The 17,361-nt window shown below is 42.0% G+C and overlaps 2 protein-coding genes across 3 annotated transcripts; both read right to left on the bottom strand.

Moving 5' to 3' along the window:
- Window positions 1-188: 188 nt before the first annotated feature.
- ccnt1 (cyclin T1) lies at window positions 189-5,667 on the bottom strand. 2 transcript variants are annotated; one of them, XM_040153933.1, is made up of 9 exons: window positions 5,451-5,667; window positions 4,694-4,775; window positions 4,462-4,590; window positions 3,657-3,717; window positions 2,867-2,929; window positions 2,694-2,748; window positions 2,340-2,503; window positions 2,148-2,218; window positions 189-2,028 (listed from the first exon to the last, which is right to left on the bottom strand). In XM_040153933.1, exons 1-9 carry the CDS (start codon window positions 5,621-5,623, stop codon window positions 634-636), a joined length of 2,193 nt encoding a protein of 730 aa, XP_040009867.1. In that variant the 5' UTR covers window positions 5,624-5,667; the 3' UTR covers window positions 189-633. The 2 variants fall into 2 exon arrangements, with proteins under 2 accessions (XP_040009867.1, XP_040009868.1); XM_040153934.1 differs by having other exon boundaries at window positions 2,694-2,739.
- Window positions 5,668-8,338: 2,671 nt separating this feature from the next.
- On the bottom strand, window positions 8,339-15,032 carry LOC120804512 (SAP domain containing ribonucleoprotein). Its single transcript, XM_040154004.1, has 11 exons — window positions 14,914-15,032; window positions 12,793-12,892; window positions 12,479-12,522; window positions 12,300-12,370; window positions 11,975-12,026; window positions 11,634-11,707; window positions 11,030-11,067; window positions 10,817-10,842; window positions 10,658-10,726; window positions 9,781-9,867; window positions 8,339-9,592 (listed from the first exon to the last, which is right to left on the bottom strand). Exons 1-11 carry the CDS (start codon window positions 14,944-14,946, stop codon window positions 9,551-9,553), a joined length of 636 nt encoding a protein of 211 aa, XP_040009938.1. The 5' UTR covers window positions 14,947-15,032; the 3' UTR covers window positions 8,339-9,550.
- Window positions 15,033-17,361: the final 2,329 nt, after the last annotated feature.

The following is a 17,361-nucleotide window of genomic DNA, read 5'->3' as shown; positions in this document are numbered from 1 at the left end:
AAAAAAAAAAAAAAAAAGTAGAAGAAGAAAATATTTAAAAAGAGAAAAAATACTGAAAACATGGCTTTGGGGACATGCACTCTCAAACTAGCCTTTACAGTCTTGATGAAGAAATATCCCTCTGCCCAAAAAGAACAAAGAGGGGAAGCCTAAAAAAAAAAAAAAAAAAAAAAAGGTAGAAAAAGGGGACTTTTTTTTTTTTTAAAGTATTCAATTAATAAATAACATACTATAAAAACATTGTAAAAGAGAATCGGTAAGAAGACCAAACAGGTATGTGATGGAAATCTTTTAGTTTCCTCATGATTTCAAGACAATGACTTCCACTAAAACAGGTCCCATAATCACATTTCATTTGAATTAAGAATAATAAAAAAAAAACATTATCTACACTTTCCTGTATTTTTTTTTCTGACTTTTTGCAAGCTTTTCAAGCCTCTTATTATTGCCCCACAAGTGAACTGTAAAAAGAAGAACTCATTTTTCTCACCAATACATTTCTCTGCTGTCACACCGAAGCCCATTAAAAAACATTGGGTGAGTTAAAAAAAAAAAAAACAATACTACATGTAACAAGATGGATGTTTGTGATGTCAAGCACAATGTACATAACAACATCTCTTGATCAGGGACTCATTTGGGTAACGGTGGCAGCGGTGGAGGTGGTTCTGAAGGCAGGGGTGGGGGTCTGGGGTTGTTCCCTCTGGAGCCACCGCCGTACCGATAGTCCCCATATTGGGATCTGTAGTCAAACACAGACGGCTGGGACGGCTGGACCCCCTGTGCACTCAGAAGAGAGTTTAGCATTTCAAAAGTGTCCTGGTACTCGTTCGACTGGGCTCCGCCCGCTGCACCATGCCCATTAGTGTCTGTCTTGTCACTTTTGGAGTGCGAATAGCTCCCTTGGTGATGGGGAAGGCCCAGGGCTGGAAGAATGTCAGGACCGTGCCCCAGAGTTTGCCCAGCGGAGGAAGACAGGGACGGTAGCTGGTAGGGATTCCTAGAGGACTTGCTGACTTTTGAGGCAGGGTGAGAGCCTGCTGTGGGATCCTGGGAGTGTGTCCTCTTGCGTGATGTGGAAGAGGATGAAGAGCTCGTTCTAGACGAGTCGCTGGAGACTTTTTTGCTGCTTCCCACTGCCCCACTGGAGCTAGATGAATGTTTATGTGAAGAGGAAAGTGAGGCACTGCTAGAAGAGGAATGGTGGTGGTGGTGGTGATGATTGTGGTGATGATTGGACCTTTCCCTGTGCTTGTCCCTGCTCTTGCCCTCCTCTCCTGAGCTTCCCCTTGTCTTCTCAGGCACTCGTATTCTGACTTTGATGTCCTGATCCTGACCTCGGGTGCTGCTGCTGTGCCCGCTGCCTCCTCCCCCTGCTACGGGGAAACGCATTTTCAGAGAGCTCCTATCGTGCCTCTCCTTCTCCAGGGGGATTTTCAGAATGATTGGTGAAGGACTGGACATGTCAGAGGAGGAGGAGCTGGACTGCTGGTGGTGATGCTGCTGCTGCTGCTGCTGCTGCTGCTGGTGATGCTGCTGCTGCTGCTTCTCCTTCCTCTGCTGCTGACCAATTAGAGCCTGGGCAGCATTTGCGTAGTCCCTCTTCACGCTGGCCTCCATGTTCTCCAGCTTCCTTTTCTGGGCAGCCAGGACGTCTGCGTTCTTGGCACGGTACTCACTCAGTGATACCTTAGCCGGGGCGTGGACCTCGTGGTTGGGGTGCTGCTGCTGCTGCTGCTGCTGCGGCGGCTGTTGCGGCTGTTGTTGTTGTTGCTGCTGCTGCTGCTGCTGCTGCTGCTGCTGCTGCTCAGATCCAGCCTGACCTTTTCCACTCCAAGTCTGAGCGCTGCCAGATGCACCCTTATCACCCATGGATGAGGAAGAAGAGGTGGATGGCGGAGCTGAGAGGCTCATTAGGCCTGCCACAGTACTCTCTGATGAAGCCATAGAGATCATGCTCATCATGGTGTCCCTCTGGTCACCCTCCTCTTGGACTTTTGGCTTAGCTTTGGGTGTCTGACCTCCAGCCTGGGAGCCAAGAAAACAGACTGTTGTGTGAGTCAACTTAAAATGTCGACATGATGCAGGATGACTTGGCTGTGCCCTGTACACTACAAAAGACGAGTGAGGGGAAAAAAAAGCTGTACCTTCCAATTGCGAATCCGTTTCAACCGGCTGGGTGTTTTCTCCAAAATCTGCAGGAACTCATGCGTGAGCTCTGAGGGAAGTTACATGTTACAGATGAATGTTATTAATTGCTATTAACGGTCGTATGACTTGTGGGTCCTTCTCAAACACATTTTTCCAGATTGTAATACAAAGTTATTCACAGTACATACCATCCAGCAGTTCCAGGGTGACTTTGGTATCAACATACTCCCACCAGTGTTTGCCGTCTGTAGACACAGGGATCTCCCAGTTGGACCATTTGCAGGCGAGATGGATGCACACACAGGCCACAACGGGCGGACTATACTGCAGGCAGAACGTGGTTAAGTGCAGACTACGTGGCAGGATACGTCCCAGAAGGCAACAAAAAACAGAAACAGAAGGAGAGAGAACAGACATTCAGTATATGGAGTTTGAGGATTACACTCAATACACACAGAAGATATGAAAAAAATACTCCAAAATTTTACTGTTCATATCAGAAAACACAAAAGCCTATGTTTTACAGTAAACTGTGAATATACCTGTTGGTAGCCATAAAGTATGATGTTTGGGCCAGATCCTTACTCGCTGGAACAACAACAGAACAAAGAAATATACTTAAAATCTGCAAATGAACAGAAACATAATGTGCTACCCTATAATGATGCTGAAATTTCAAAACTGAATTTCACAAAATTGAAGAGTTAATGCTCACCTCTGACAAGCTGAGTGCACTTGACAACATGAGTATGCGGATGGTCAATAGTGATTTCAAAAGCTGCAATAAAAAGGGGACAGAAAGAGACAGGCTTGATTAAGAAAACTAATATGTGCACTGGACAGTAGTATTAAATCCAATTTATTGGAAGATTATTTCCCATTCAGTGGTAATCATTAACAAAGGTCCCTGGAAATCAGAAAATGAACTCAGTTACACCAAACTAAGTGTTGCAGGGAATAATGTGGGGATGTCACTTTGCATGGGGTCTTCTGCTAACATCCTGGACAACATGAAAATATCCACTGTTGAATGTGAAAAAAAATTAATGGCATGTCATTTAAATTTTGAAAACTTATTTCTTGACTCTTGTTCTGTTGCACAACACTGAATTCAATCAAAGCCAATGGTATGTTCTTCAACTCCAAGCTTGAAAACATGGCGTAGGATCTGTATATGTCTGTAGCAGACATACTAAAAGCCACTGTTCATGATGATGCAGCAACTCATCACATAGACCTACAACGAATGGCTTTAGAATATGAAGAAAGAAAAAGACGGAAATGTGAGATGTTAATGACATAAAAGAAACAAAGGCGGACACAATGAGTAATGTTACAGTGGGTTTAAGAGAAGCTAATATGAAGCATGAACGTCACTTTCCAGTGCTTCTAACTGCATATGGGGTTTCTGTGGACAAAAGTAAAAACAAGTTAGCACTACTTTTATAGTCACATGTGTTTTCTGGAGGGAAATCAAGGGACCCAGTTCTTCCTTCCCAACTTACCCAAGGTCTGGAGTATTATGCTCTCAAGAATGACCAGGTCTTGGGCTTGTTGCAGGTAGGCCTGAGGTTGAGAGGACAGGCACGTTACTCACTGGGCGCCCTCTATCCGTGGTCAAACAAGAGCAACTGGACACGCACAGTGATTTTGAAAATGTCTGACCATTCATCTGAATGGCTCTCTAGGTTAAAATGAAAAGGCGGTTTCCTGACCTTCAAACATATTAAACCTACCTTTCTTGTAGAGCTGACTAAAGCTACATAGCAGGTACAGATAGTCTTGCTCTACAACTGCTAAACATCATTTAACCTGGACGACTGAAAACCTACACAGACACTGGGGTGCATTTCGTCATTTGCTCTTTGACCCACATATCATGCAAACCTGACATCTGAGGTAACAACATCTCATAATAAAACAGCTTATCACGTACTTATACCCACTTCAAATACAATGTGAAAACACAAGGATAAAGTAAAAAATTAAACAAGCCGTTATCCCTATTCCAAGATAGACTATACTCTAAAACATCGGGATAAGAGAAATGTGATGGCGAGTGTCACAAATTGGAGCAATGAAAAAGTCAGTGGCCCACTCAAATCTAATGTCAAAGTGCTGCTACAAAGGAAGTTTTAAAGCCAAATTGTTCTTTCTGAATGAACACGCACAATAAACCAACCGATAATAATCTTCATAATTCCTACTATATTAAGGAACACATTCTCTTTGAACCGTATTATTGCAGAGATCCCCTATCATGTAAACACACGATAAGACAAAGGACAAATGCAGGTAATTTTTACTTACATCACTGCGTACATCTGGTGAAGGCTCCTGAGGATTGAGGCATGCATGGGCCACCTTGATAACATGTTCCAGCTTTCGGGGCTGCTCCTCAACCTTTGCAGCGAGGAAGAGCGCGGCAGGAGCAATGACCTGATGTGGGCAAACCAAAACACCAAAATAAAGTTCATGATTTGGCCGACATACGTACTTGCAGTTTCAGGGACTTCAGTTGAGCATGACAAACTATACTTACATTTCTGTGAAATCTGGTAAAAGACTGGACCATGTAGAATCGATGCATGTACACAATGGCTGTATTAATTGTAAGTTGGGAGCTGACACATGGTAGTTAAGGACAATGTGGTAAACAGCACTAAAACAACTGCATTGATTGTTTAATGGGATTATGACTTGGGTGATTAGTTATTTTATTTCACATGTAAACCACAGCACTTTTATTTAGCTAACAACTCCTTAAAATCAGCACCACATCAGCCTGTTACCACATCTGTGGTAGAACAAAGTTGAAGCCCCAGCTAGCTTCACGTCAGCCTGAGTTTAGCCGGAAGCAGTTATTTATAAATAACATAAAAGTGTTTACCCATAGGACACAACATGTAAAACACTTACACTAAAAATACAGTATTTCTATACATAACACGTTTTGCTACTCCTCAGATTTTCTTTACAAACATTTACTGTACGAAGCGAAGCTAACGCTAACGTCCTGAAGGCCCGCCGACCACACAGGCCTTCACGGCCCCGACTCAGCCTTCTCCGCCGCTCTCATATAACGTTAGCAAGGTATCGCAAACACGGTAAAATCACAAAGCACCGCGTCAAACAGATGGGAAACATTAAAAAACATCTCAATGCCTTCGAACGAGCCATAATAACCAAACACCGGCGGTGCCTCTCGGCCGAGCCGGCTTCGCTAGAAGCTAAGCCTCGCTAGCTAACAAGCTAATGTAGGCTAGGTGAGACGCAAGTCGTCCCTCGACAAAAGATACACATTGAGCCGCTGTCCCATGTCCTGGAGCAGGTTCGCCGCCTGTTGCCTGTAGGACAGCTCCTTGTCGGGATCAAGTCCAGCTCGCCGAGATGGGCTGTTGTCGATCTGCTGTCGTGTGTAGTACCATTTGTTATTACAGCTCGTAGGGAGAGTACGAAACGAAGCCGCCATCACTGAGAAGGACGAGAGTTTAAAATTTCTCCGCGTCACAGGAACAAACGTCACACCGGGAGGCGGGGTGAGGTGAGGTGAGGTGGGGGGTGTGTGGGGGGGGGGGTGTTTTTAATTCCGTGGGCGACCAGCAGGTGGCACTAAAACAGCCCGCTAAAATAACGTTGACTGCAACGAATAAAACTCTGGCTCCCGTCTCTCCCGATGGGGTTTTAAGCCTTATCCAAGCACGGGTCCGGTGATGCTCTGCGTTTCCCTTATTGCCGACAAGTCCCGCGGTGTTCAACGGCACCGCACGACAAACAAACGGCGTCGCAACCTTCGCGGGGGTTTGGACCTGTCGCCGCGCTGTCGTGACAGACTGCACTGGTTCTAGCCGGGTGTCCCTGGCAAATTGCACGAAGAGTTTGCCCCGTTCCCTTGTGCCAAAAAAAGCCACATCGTTGCCCCCCCCCCCCCCCAAAAAAAAAACGATTTAAAAAACACACTAATACAAAGGTCGCACCGGGCGACTCATTCCTTCACTACGACGGACGGGGGCACCGTAGCTCTGGTTTGGAGTCACCGTCCCGCCGCCGTGAACTAAAAACCCCCGAAATGTGCAAAGATGCTGCAGCGAGCGAAAAAAGAAAAAAAAAAGTTTTTATCTTCTCCACGAACATGAAAACAGAAGAACCGGAGTCTCTCTCTTCTGCCCCCATACGAATTGTAATCTGACTTCCTTACCTGTTCCCAGGTTGCGGAAGATCCCCCCCCTCCCTCCTGCATTTCGCTTTTTTACTTCACCGGGGTGAGCTCTCTGGAGAAGGGGGGCCACGGGACATCTGGACCAAAACCCACCTGTAAACTGCCTACTGACACGCACAGCTGCGGACTCGATGGGTCCGGACCGGATTCCGCAACCAATCTGAAGTGCCGCGCTGGAGGAGGATTTTTTCCCGGCAACCAGAAAAGTTGGTATTGCAGTTTTCAGAGGCTAAAGTTCTTTACCGGGGAAACAAACAAACAAAAAAAAAAGATACCAATGATCCAGTACCGGCGAAAATGTGTCTCAAGAAACTGACTTCGTCATCAAGAAACTTCATTTCAAGGAAAAAAAAACAACATACAAATCCAAGAGAACTTGTTTTGTAGCTGTTCTTATGGTGTCTTTTTAAAAAAATAATATATTTAACATTTCTGTGGATTCTTTTAAATAAATGTTAAAAGATGTTCTCTCGTGCTTTTGTTTGTAATATAAAACAAAACCAAAAAAAAAAAAAAAAAATACACGATAATCAATGATCTTAGGAAGATTTAAAGTCCACAGAAGCTTATTACACAACAGAAAACCAAATCTTAACAGGAAACCAAAATTTAAAATTTTCATGAATGAAATGCAGAACAGTACGTTCAAACCACGTGTCCCCCTACCAGCCCCAAAGCCTTAAAGGATATCTGTAAATTGTTGAAGTCAGTTGAATATTGTTTGACTTTCTAAAAATGTTTTATTGACCTTTAACCCCTGGAATAGTTTTAGTGTAATTGTTATTAGTGCTGTAATTACAAAAACAGGAAGAAAAAAAAAAAGGAAAATAATGTCACAAAAAGAAGAAAAGGATATTTTTTCCAGCACAATTTGAGGATCCCACTAAACAGTCTTGACTTAATTTGTCATTTCATTTGGTGCCATCACACATTTCCACGTCTCCTCTCACTGGTACCGAAAAAACTTCTAGGATTTCCATGAAGCCAGAGTAGTGACTGAGCCCCCACCCTGTGGCACCCGGGCCCCGCAGCGATTTAATGGGACGCATGAAGTCAAAAGCCAAAAGTCCTCACAGTCTAACTGCAAGTCAGTCACACGTCTTTCAGGTGTCTGCATGCTCGCACATAAAACTGCGTCAGAACACTTCCTTTTTAAAGGTGTGTTAACAATGGCGGTAATATAGCCGAGACCTAGTTTGATCAATGCATTGGCTGGAAAGTGAAGTAAATTATCTGTAGCTGGCAAACTCACTTCTTTACATTCTGGGAATTCACCAGGTCAAAACATGAAAACCGGGACTTTTTTTTTTTTTTGCATCAAGTTTCGAGTATCAGTCAGGACCAAGTCAGGTCTTTAAGTCCTACATTTTGCGCCTCTGGTCCCGGATCTCAAGCGTAAAGCTCTGTCAGTCCCGAGCGGGGTCCGGTAGCCTGAAACCAGAACGGTGGCACGTTGTAGAACCCACTCTCACCGGAGTACCGATCCTTTGTTGTGTAATTTTACTTCTACAGCTCACCACTAATTCCGTGTCCAACTCTAGAGGCCTGATGAAATTGTACGTGTGTGGCATTTCATGCAGTAATAGTTTGTGTCTAAAATGACATTTAAATTTTGTATAGTAATCCTCAGCCTTGAAAAGAAATATTACACAACCAAATTCAAATTGAATGAATGATGAATGTAAAAAGATAATAAAAACAAAAATATTCACTTTAAAATTTTGTTTATCGCGGGTCAGATCGAAACACCCCAGGCTTACATATAATACAGTCATGGTACTGAGGGAAACTGTGACTAAAGTGACTTATTATTTCCCTGAGTTTGCACGTAAATAATGAATCATCGATCTCGCCACTAAAAAAAATTCACTCTCAAAATCAAGTCACGTCGGCGACTCTCCACAGCAAGATCCAAGTGCACACGATGGCGATGTACAGAGAGAGTGAAAACAAGAAACAGAGCGGATATCAAAAAAGAAAGAAAAATCGTAAAACAATTTATTTTAAATCACAAAATGTTAGAAAATGGACAGATTACTGAAGCAGTGTACCAATGGAATCCCAGAGAAAAAACAAGAAAATAACAGGCTATCTGGTTGATCAGAAGTACAATTAAATACACACATTAAATACAAATAAGTGGGTTATATTATTTAAATGGAACAATAGAATATTCTAATTGAACTACCGCCCATAAATGCAGACTTTACGTTTAATTATCATGTGCAGGATATCTTTACCGTTCAACTTCCCATTTTTGGTTCTCTCAGTCCCAATATAATTATACTCTTTTATTTATTTTCCCAAGGCCGAAATTTCCCATTTTTCCTTGTTGCACACACGATGACGAGGACATTTCTAGACGCCGGGTTGGTGTCAGCACATGCATGACGTAAGAGCCTCACTGGTTTCTGATCTGCTGGTTTTAACTGTTCTTTCTCAGGAGTGTTACGGTCTAATAAACGTCCCAATAGAGATACGGACCAACTTTTTTTTTTTAATCAAGCAAAGAAAATTGCCCCGTGATTTCCTGATTCCTGGAGAACGTATTATTCCTCCCTGACAGCTGGAAGGCTTTTACTGTGAAGCAGCTGCAGGAAGTCGCTCGACTAACAAGCCACGGGCCGACTTATCTGCTTGATAAAGACTCAACAAATGGACTCCGGTGCAGCTCTGGCAAAGTGCAGCTAAGAGGAACAGACCAGAAAAAACGGTGAGGATCCGATTTGTTAGATGAGCAGTAAGATCGGGAATGATAAGTTAAAAAAAACAAAAAAAAAAACAACTTTACGTTACACAGGAACTCATACTGCCCACAGCCCAATAACTCCTGTATAAAAAGCAGGGAACTGAAAAATGTTTGGGTCAAATTGAAAATAATTGCCTCCCAGGACTGAGAAAATGGTCCTCCAATAAATAATAAACATGAAAAACAGACGATTCAGATGTTTTGTCAAATTTATAATATACACGGACTTGAGGCTCAGTAAATAATTAACAAACTTTTTCTTTGTTTGTTTTCCAAACCATTTAAATGATCTAACTCACCCATGTGTTTTTGTGTGTTTAACTATACTTTTGATTTGCAGGAATCCTATTAGTGACATTTGTCGTCTTCGGGAATCTCTGTTGTACAGCCATGAAAATGCTTTACAAAAAAAGGGAAGTCTAAAACATTATTTACACTTTTCCAAATCGTTCAGCGCGCTTCATTTTCTTTGCCTGTAGAAAAACAAAAACATCTGCATTAATACACTTCCTCTCTTTAATTTCATTCCCACTTTTTTTCAAAGTGCCATTCCTTCCCTCTGGTCTTTTTACGTGTAACTGACTGCATTGTGACAAAATATAACTGACCGTCTCAAGTCAAACAATGAAAATAAACAATACAAGGAATGGGAACAAGCTACCTCAGCATCGTCGGCACCACCTGAACCTGCGCTCGTCAAGACCCCGAACCTCTCCTTCCTTTTTTTCAGCTTTTCGTCCTCTTCCATCTAGAAAAACAAGTTGGTATCACTTTAATTCTAAAGTCAGACTCTGAAGGGCAGAAAACGCTAACGCTTTTATTATTTTATGGTGTCCCGTATTTTCCAGCTAGGGAACTGGGAACTGTCCTCATTATTTCCCAAAAAAAATTGGCTGGTATTTAGCTGTAAATAACAAGGATATTTCCAAGACAGGCCTTCACGCAGTTTGGTACCAATAAAAAAGGAAAATGGAGAAATTGTTAGTTGCTACAGTTATTGAGTAGCTGCTTGTTATATTTGAGTTTTTAAGAAAAAACTAGGAAATTATTTAGTACGTGAGCGAAAAATAGTTCATTAATACATGATAATTTCCATCAGTGTTTCCTAGAAAGACGAACAAAACATCTTTCAGATTGGCATTTCAGATTCTTTAACACTCTGAAATGCCACACATTAAAGATCCACTCGGAAATCAGCCAATATTAACTCGACTGACGTTTCTGCTGCATATTTGTTGAACTGCATCGCAAATTCCTTTCTTTTGTGTTTCAAACTGATGATTATCAACAAGTAAAACACACTGCATGCTATTAAATTCCACCCGCTCAGCAGTAACACTTACAAACATGTGTCTATCCCTTATAATTAGGACCGAATTGAATGGGAACATCCTTAGAAATGTACTTTTAATTTTCACCTAATATAATCAGCTCATTTTTAAGAAAATTATGAGAAAACTGTAACGGTAGGAAGATGAATGACAATCTGAGAGTGGAGTTACGCCTCTGTGAGAACAACCATACACGCTCATAGTCACCTTCTGTGAAATGGATGAAACGTTCATGCCGAATCTTTCCGCTCTCTTCTTCAGCTGATCAACGTTCACCTTTGTGAGACACAAGAACAACCCACTCAACATCGTCTCATGAAACGAAGGAATAAAGAAATGCGACGGCTACATTTTTGCGCAACTTACAGCGGCTTTGCTGTTTGCAACGAGACCTGTTTGGGAGACAGATGAATGACGTCAGAAACAGCAGGTAGAAAACGTTATGAAGAACATGTTGAATGTTACTCGTTGCCAAAGCATTATGATATATAATGTTGTTGTGTTACATTATAGCCACATGAGACTGTTGCTCCAGTCAAACAGTGAGTCAGTTTAGTAAAGCAATGAGGGACTACAGACCTGGAGAGGGACTGGAAGCATCCGTTGGTAGGCCAAACCTGAAGAGGAGGAGCAGAATAAATCCAACATGGCTAAGTACACTGATATTTACTTTACATATAAATCCAGTTTATTTCAACGTGGGTTTTATTTTCGGAGGCCTGCCCATCATTTCTATCAGTTGCGACGACACCGGACTCACTACAGTATCAACGGGGGAATTATAAATTCCTGTGAAATCCCACTGTACGGGACTTTTATTCCAACGGTCACGGGTTAACACTACTACGCGTCACCATGTGTTTTAGGGCAAGAAACCTGAACGTTCAGGTGATCAGATCAGATTATCTAAACCACATGGAGGTAAACTGCACAGGAAAAATGTGTGTTAGGAGAAAGTAAAACCAGTCTGTTAATGCGATGGGTGTTTACAACAGAATGTTTGAGAAATAATTTCAGGATTCACCTTTGCTTTCTGTTCTATTTAAATTTGGCTAACCTGGGACTTTGTGTAACACCCCATCTGATCACCTGCCTGCTTGTGCCCCATCTTCTTTTTAACGGCACCGCCGCGTTCCCGGGCGCTAACTGCCGACTCAGAAAAAGCATCGCGTCGAAGCCTTACCTTGCCGCACGTATGGCCTTCTTGCTTTCAGCCGATGCAGGCAAGTTGAAACGTTCAGCTCTCTTCTGTAGTCTCTGCTCAACAAAAGGCACAATTTTAAAACCAGAAATTGCACAGCCGCTGACAGAAACTGCACATAAAGAGGCACCGGTGCTGCTGCTTGTGAAGACCACTCAAAGTCACCGTGTACAGACGTTCCTGCTGGATGTGTGTGTTACATCATATTTAAGTGTGTTTTTGAGAGCTGAGATATATCACTTCCACGTGTGACAATCTTTGTATGAACATATGCAGATGAGGCTTCCAATCAAATCGTCAGTGCATGCAAACGTCATACGTACTTCACTGGCAGATGACGGGGGAGTTATTTTCACCACCTTCTTTTCAGTCGGTCTGAAAGAAAATAATGTAAAGAAGTGGAATGACCAAAGATTGATTTTGATCTAGTGGTGAAAACTATCGACACATTATGAACCCGTGTTTATAAATGTGGGCCTGACCATGTGGGACATTTCTACACCGAACCTGACAACCAATAACCATCCTACTTGTTAAGCTTTTCAGACAAGGTGTACACATATTGAGCATAACATGAAATCACAAAGGATGTTACTCACTAATTAAACTGTCATATTTTGTTTGTTAAAAAGTATGTAATAAACTCACGTCTCGCACTCAGCAGATTCAGAATCCTTGTCGACTTTTATGTTGTCGGCGCTCTCAACTTTAGGGAAGTCCTAAAAGGAAAACGTTGACTTTAATCACTACTTCACCAAATGGTCTAACGAGGTCTGAGAGGGAGAAGCGAAAGAGCTGATTTCAGGAAAATTCAACAATCACATTACCTCTGTATCTTCTGCCAGCACATCATCAACGTCCACGTCCTCCTCTGTTGTTTGGAATATGCACCAGGGAGGGGAAAGAAAGAGGGAACAATGGAGAGATCAGTGGTTTTATTACAATAAGGAACGCAAAAAAGAGAGGAGAAATGAACAGGATACAACGCAGTTCATTCCAACCTGATCAAATACATGTCTACCAGGTAAAAATTGGGTAATGAGTGCAGTTACAACAGGACTTTTTGCCTGTTGTCTTAGCTTACTGATTACAATCCAATCAACCACCTTTATATACCATGTGCAAAGTGAGTCACACTCACCGTGCTCCTCCAGATAGGCTTGCAGTCGAGCGATGAGCTCCCCTTTGTTTCCCTTGGTTTCCAGGCCTCGGGCCTCGCACTCCTGCCTCAGTTCAGCAAGCTAAAACAGCGAGAGAACCGGAAACAGACCTTTTAATTTGACGAGCATCAATTACCAACTTCGCCTTGCTGCCAGCGCTTTTTGTTTGGAACAGCTTCGTCAGTATAAAGAAGTCCACAGTGAGGTCAAAATATCTCTCATCTCCAAGGTATTGGGTTGGTAGCAGAAACTATCTGTTGCAGAATTAAAAACTTCTTCTGTGGATATAACTAACATAGGTCAACCGATATTATACGTAAATTTTACTTTAAGGCCTAGAGTGTTCAACTGATTAGTTTGCCACCACTACATCCTCCCTGTCTCTGTGACTGGGAAGACTGGGTGTGAAATCGTTGTTATTAAAATAAAGTTATTGCTCAATCCACGCAGGTTCGGCAACATTTCAACAACAACTCAATGCTGAGGTTAGATTTATTCCAGCTAACGTTAGCTCAGAGTGAGGGTATGGGTTGAAACTTGGTTGTTGTTGTGGAGATTTTGCTGATTATTGGTCACCTCATCGGTGAAGAAAACCTTCAGCAGCCCAAGATGTCTTATGCTGAAAATATTTATTGAAGCTTGGCCAAGGAGACTGGTCTGTAGCCACTGTTATCTGGCTTTGCCCATGGATTCTAACGGACCCCAATCTATGGCGTCTAGGCAGGCAAAAACAGCCATCTCCTTTGACCTTGGCTACTACAGCAATTCTGCTTCACTTTTATCATAATGGCTCTGTTTTCCCCAAATAACCCCAGACAGCTGCCCCGCGTCTCAGGGAGAGAAGACAGTGTGCCTTTCAGAAGGATTTGCTGCTGTTTCGCCTGACACCTCAGGGCCCATGCTTGACCAATAGAAAATTCCCTAACAGTTGTGAGTGGCCAGTGAGCCGAGTCCTGGATCACGCACGCAGCACGGTCTGGTGCACACCCTGAATGACAAGTACACATAGGGGGTCGGTAAAACCTCTATGGATGTTTTTGACGGTTCACTGGCCCACCAGGATTTGTCCCGGTATGCCCGATGGCCAGTCCCATTATGGCACAGGTGAAGGGGGAAGAGTGCATTTCCTTGTGTCATGCAATAAGGGCAGACACCCCAACTTTCTGGTAATATGCTGCCCCCTATTTTTTTGGAGACTGAATTCGACAGTCGGCGAAGATAAAGTGGAAGTGAGTGAGAGGAGGACGTTAGCCAAGCTGTCGTCCATCTTAGACAACACCTCTCATCCCCTGCATGAGACTGTGGGGGCCTCGGGGGGCCGCAGGTCCTTCGTCCCGACGCCTTTTTTTTTTTCTCTGTCACCATCACCCACCACTTGTAACATCACAGCGACTAAGCACATTACATCCCCGGCAATATATCATATTTGTCCATTTATTATTTTTTAATGTATTTATCATCAGATTTATCTTATGTTATGTGTATCTTATGACTCTTGTGCAATAACACTTTATACCGTTTTTTCTCTTAGTGCATTTATCCAACCTCCAGTGGAACAATTTAGAGCAACGTTACACAGCATGTGTGTATTACCAGCAGGTCACATCTATATATGTGATAGGTGTATATAGTTTTTAATCACTCACTCACTCTTTTTCTTCTACTTTTGAGCTACTGTAACGAGTGAATTTCCATGAAGTTTCATCTTACATAATCTTAATTATAAGATCGATGGAGGTCAAACACTTGTGTGCCGGTGTCGTAAAATTTATTTAGACAGAGGCGGCGGGGCAGGTTGATACCTAACAGCAGGAGCTACATTTACGGTTCTATTTAATTAGTATGTTTTGCCTGTTAATTCTGATTAATCCCAAAATGACTTAACGTTGTGTATTTCAACTTAGGTAGCTGTTAGCTTCGCAGCTGAATGAACAACGTGAACACACGCCGGTTGTTAGCCTTCGCACATTTCACTCTTCAAACTCTCCGTTCATCCGTAGCCCCGCTCGTTGGACCAACAACTAACAACATTCACAACATATTCTCCACCAACGAACCCAACTAGCTACTCTAATAAAACGTATATATGGGTCACTACCAACCTTCAGCTTCTGCAGCTCTATCACTTCGGCCATCTTTCTTTGTTGTTGTACTACTTCCTCCAATCAAACAGGAGCCGCGCGCCTTCTGACCACCGACACGGACTCACAGCGCCGCCCGCCGGACAGACGGACGCACTGCAGGCCTGTGTGGAAAGCGGCTTCCTCGCAGACCTGCGCACATTTTGAGTCGTGACACCTCGTTGAAAAACGAGTTGTAATGGCCTCAAAGGGGTTGAACAACCTCTGGCACTACGGTGAACTAGGTCAGCTGCCACAACATTGACAATCACAGGTAATGTAAGCGCTGGTGGAGGAAGAAGTTCCGCCCCTTTACTTAAAAATTCTCCGTTACAAGTAAAAGTCATGCATTGAAAATGTTTCTTAGGTATATTCAAGTTCCTCAAGTATTAAAAGTAAAACTACTCATTGCAGCACATCCCACGTGGGAGTGAAAGACACAGCCATTTTACAGAACGTGCATCTTCCAATGAAACATATACAAAAGCAAAAAAAAAAAAAGATAAACTGCCACATATACACAATTTATCCTGATGAAGGGCTTTTCCTCATCTGCCAGACTTTCTCCAGGTAACTTTCCTATGGGAACAATACTGAACACAGTAATCCCCAGTACTGAGTCTAAAATGTTATTATATTATATATCAGCAGATTATCGTTACTCATGCAATAAGATGTAAGGAGCATTTTACTGCTGTAGCTGGTTGAGTTGGAGCTTGTTTTTTTGTGTTTATTTTTGTTTTAACTATACAGGACTGCAACAGATGAATATTTTCATCATGGATTCATCTCCTGATTATTTTCCAGAATAACTGATTTATTATTTGGTTTGTAAAAAAAAAAAAAAAAATGATATAATAGTGTGAAATGCCCATCACAATTACCCGGAGCCCAAAGTGACACCTTCACGATGCTTGTTTTATTCCACCAATAGTCCAAATCTCAAAATTATTGTAAATGAATTAGAACAACTAAAAGGAAAAGCATCCAATCCCCATATTTGAGAAGCTGGAGCCATGAAATGTTTGGCATTTTACTTTAAAAATAATCATAAAAAAATAGTTGCCAATTCATGCTTATTGACTAATCTGCTGTGCCTCTTTCTGTTCATGGCGCATTCAAGGAATCTCAGCATACTTCAGCCTCTTTTTCTCAACATACTGAGGTTTTACTACATCGTTCGTAAAAAAAAAAAAAAAAAAAAAAAGGAATTAAAACAGTATTGAAACGGAAAACACAGGATTAGACCCAGTTATCACTCCCATACTGACGGACTGCTCAGGGAGTAATGTTAAATAATTACACAGGTTGAGTTATAGTAATTAGTAGCAGTTCTAGTCTAATAATATTTACTCGCTATCATCTCTGTGATGGTTCTTTTTCCTTTATTTATTTGCAGGGACATACTGTACGTACAGTAGAACATGAAGTCTGCACAGCTTGCCAGATTCCACAGTTTTCTTTCTCCGGTTTGCTGTTCGTCTCTTCGGGGGAGGAGAGACGAGCAAGGGCCACGTTCTTGTTGCTAGGCAACGAGGTGCGGAACTGAGCTCACCGGGCGTCTCGTCGCAGCCGCAGGGCAAAAGCTGGATGAGGGTGCATCCACAGATAAGAATGTGCTTTATCCTTACGATGAGAGCGAGTGTTACTGTATGTAACATGAGTGTCTGTGTGAATCTATCTATCTATATATATATATATATATAGATAGATAGATTCGTGTATTGTTGTTTATATTTTTTGCTTTCTTTATGTAAATATTTATTTAAGAGTATATAGGTTTCCCTCCCCTTTAACTCAGCTTCTGTTAATTCAATATATATATATACATATATATTTGTGTGTGTATATATATATATATACACACACAAATATATATGTATATATATATATGTGTGTGTATATATATATATATATATATACATATATATGTGTGTGTGTGTTTATATATATATATATACATATATATGTGTGTGTGTGTGTGTTTATATATATATATATATACATATATATGTGTGTGTGTGTATATATATATATACATATATATGTATATATATATACATATATGTATATATATACATATATATATACACACACATATACATATATACACACATGTACATATATACACACACATAAAACCAGGCGTGCTGACCAAACTGTTTCCAAAACCCTGACTCAAACCCAGATTTAATTTCTATCACTTCGTCTGTTGTTTTGTTTGTTTACTGGATTGAGAGGCCACGTTTTAAACAGGATGCTTGGGCTGTTTTCTTACGTTGGCACACTACGCGGGGTCACACGGGACGCGTTGGAGATGAGGCCTGGTCGTTGGGGGGGTGGGGGGGTTACCGGCTTCGTGGTCAGCACAGCGACAGATGAAGCAGGGCCTGAACAGGATTTGCTGTGAATGCTGACATTGTTCGAAAA

This window comes from Xiphias gladius, chromosome 18, assembly GCF_016859285.1.
Source record: "Xiphias gladius isolate SHS-SW01 ecotype Sanya breed wild chromosome 18, ASM1685928v1, whole genome shotgun sequence".
Lineage (NCBI taxonomy): Eukaryota > Metazoa > Chordata > Actinopteri > Istiophoriformes > Xiphiidae > Xiphias > Xiphias gladius.
Note: the sequence above shows the minus strand (reverse complement) of the source record. Positions and strands in the feature narration are given on the sequence as shown.

What these genes read in the sequence shown, in the direction of transcription:
- ccnt1 (XM_040153933.1), bottom strand. Translation starts at nt 5,623, where the DNA reads ATGGCGGCTTCGTTTCGTACTCTCCCTACGAGCTGTAATAACAAATGG. An exon ending in TTACCAGATTTCACAGAAAT is followed by an intron (nt 4,591 to 4,693) that starts GTAAGTATAGTT and finishes TGCCCACATCAG; the next exon opens with GTCATTGCTCCTGCCGCGCT. An exon ending in TACTTTATGGCTACCAACAG is followed by an intron (nt 2,504 to 2,693) that starts GTATATTCACAG and finishes CCTGCCACGTAG; the next exon opens with TCTGCACTTAACCACGTTCT.
- LOC120804512 (XM_040154004.1), bottom strand. Translation starts at nt 14,946, where the DNA reads ATGGCCGAAGTGATAGAGCTGCAGAAGCTGAAG. An exon ending in GAATCTGCTGAGTGCGAGAC is followed by an intron (nt 12,027 to 12,299) that starts GTGAGTTTATTA and finishes ATTTTCTTTCAG; the next exon opens with ACCGACTGAAAAGAAGGTGG. An exon ending in AAGGCCATACGTGCGGCAAG is followed by an intron (nt 11,068 to 11,633) that starts GTAAGGCTTCGA and finishes CCTCCTCTTCAG; the next exon opens with GTTTGGCCTACCAACGGATG.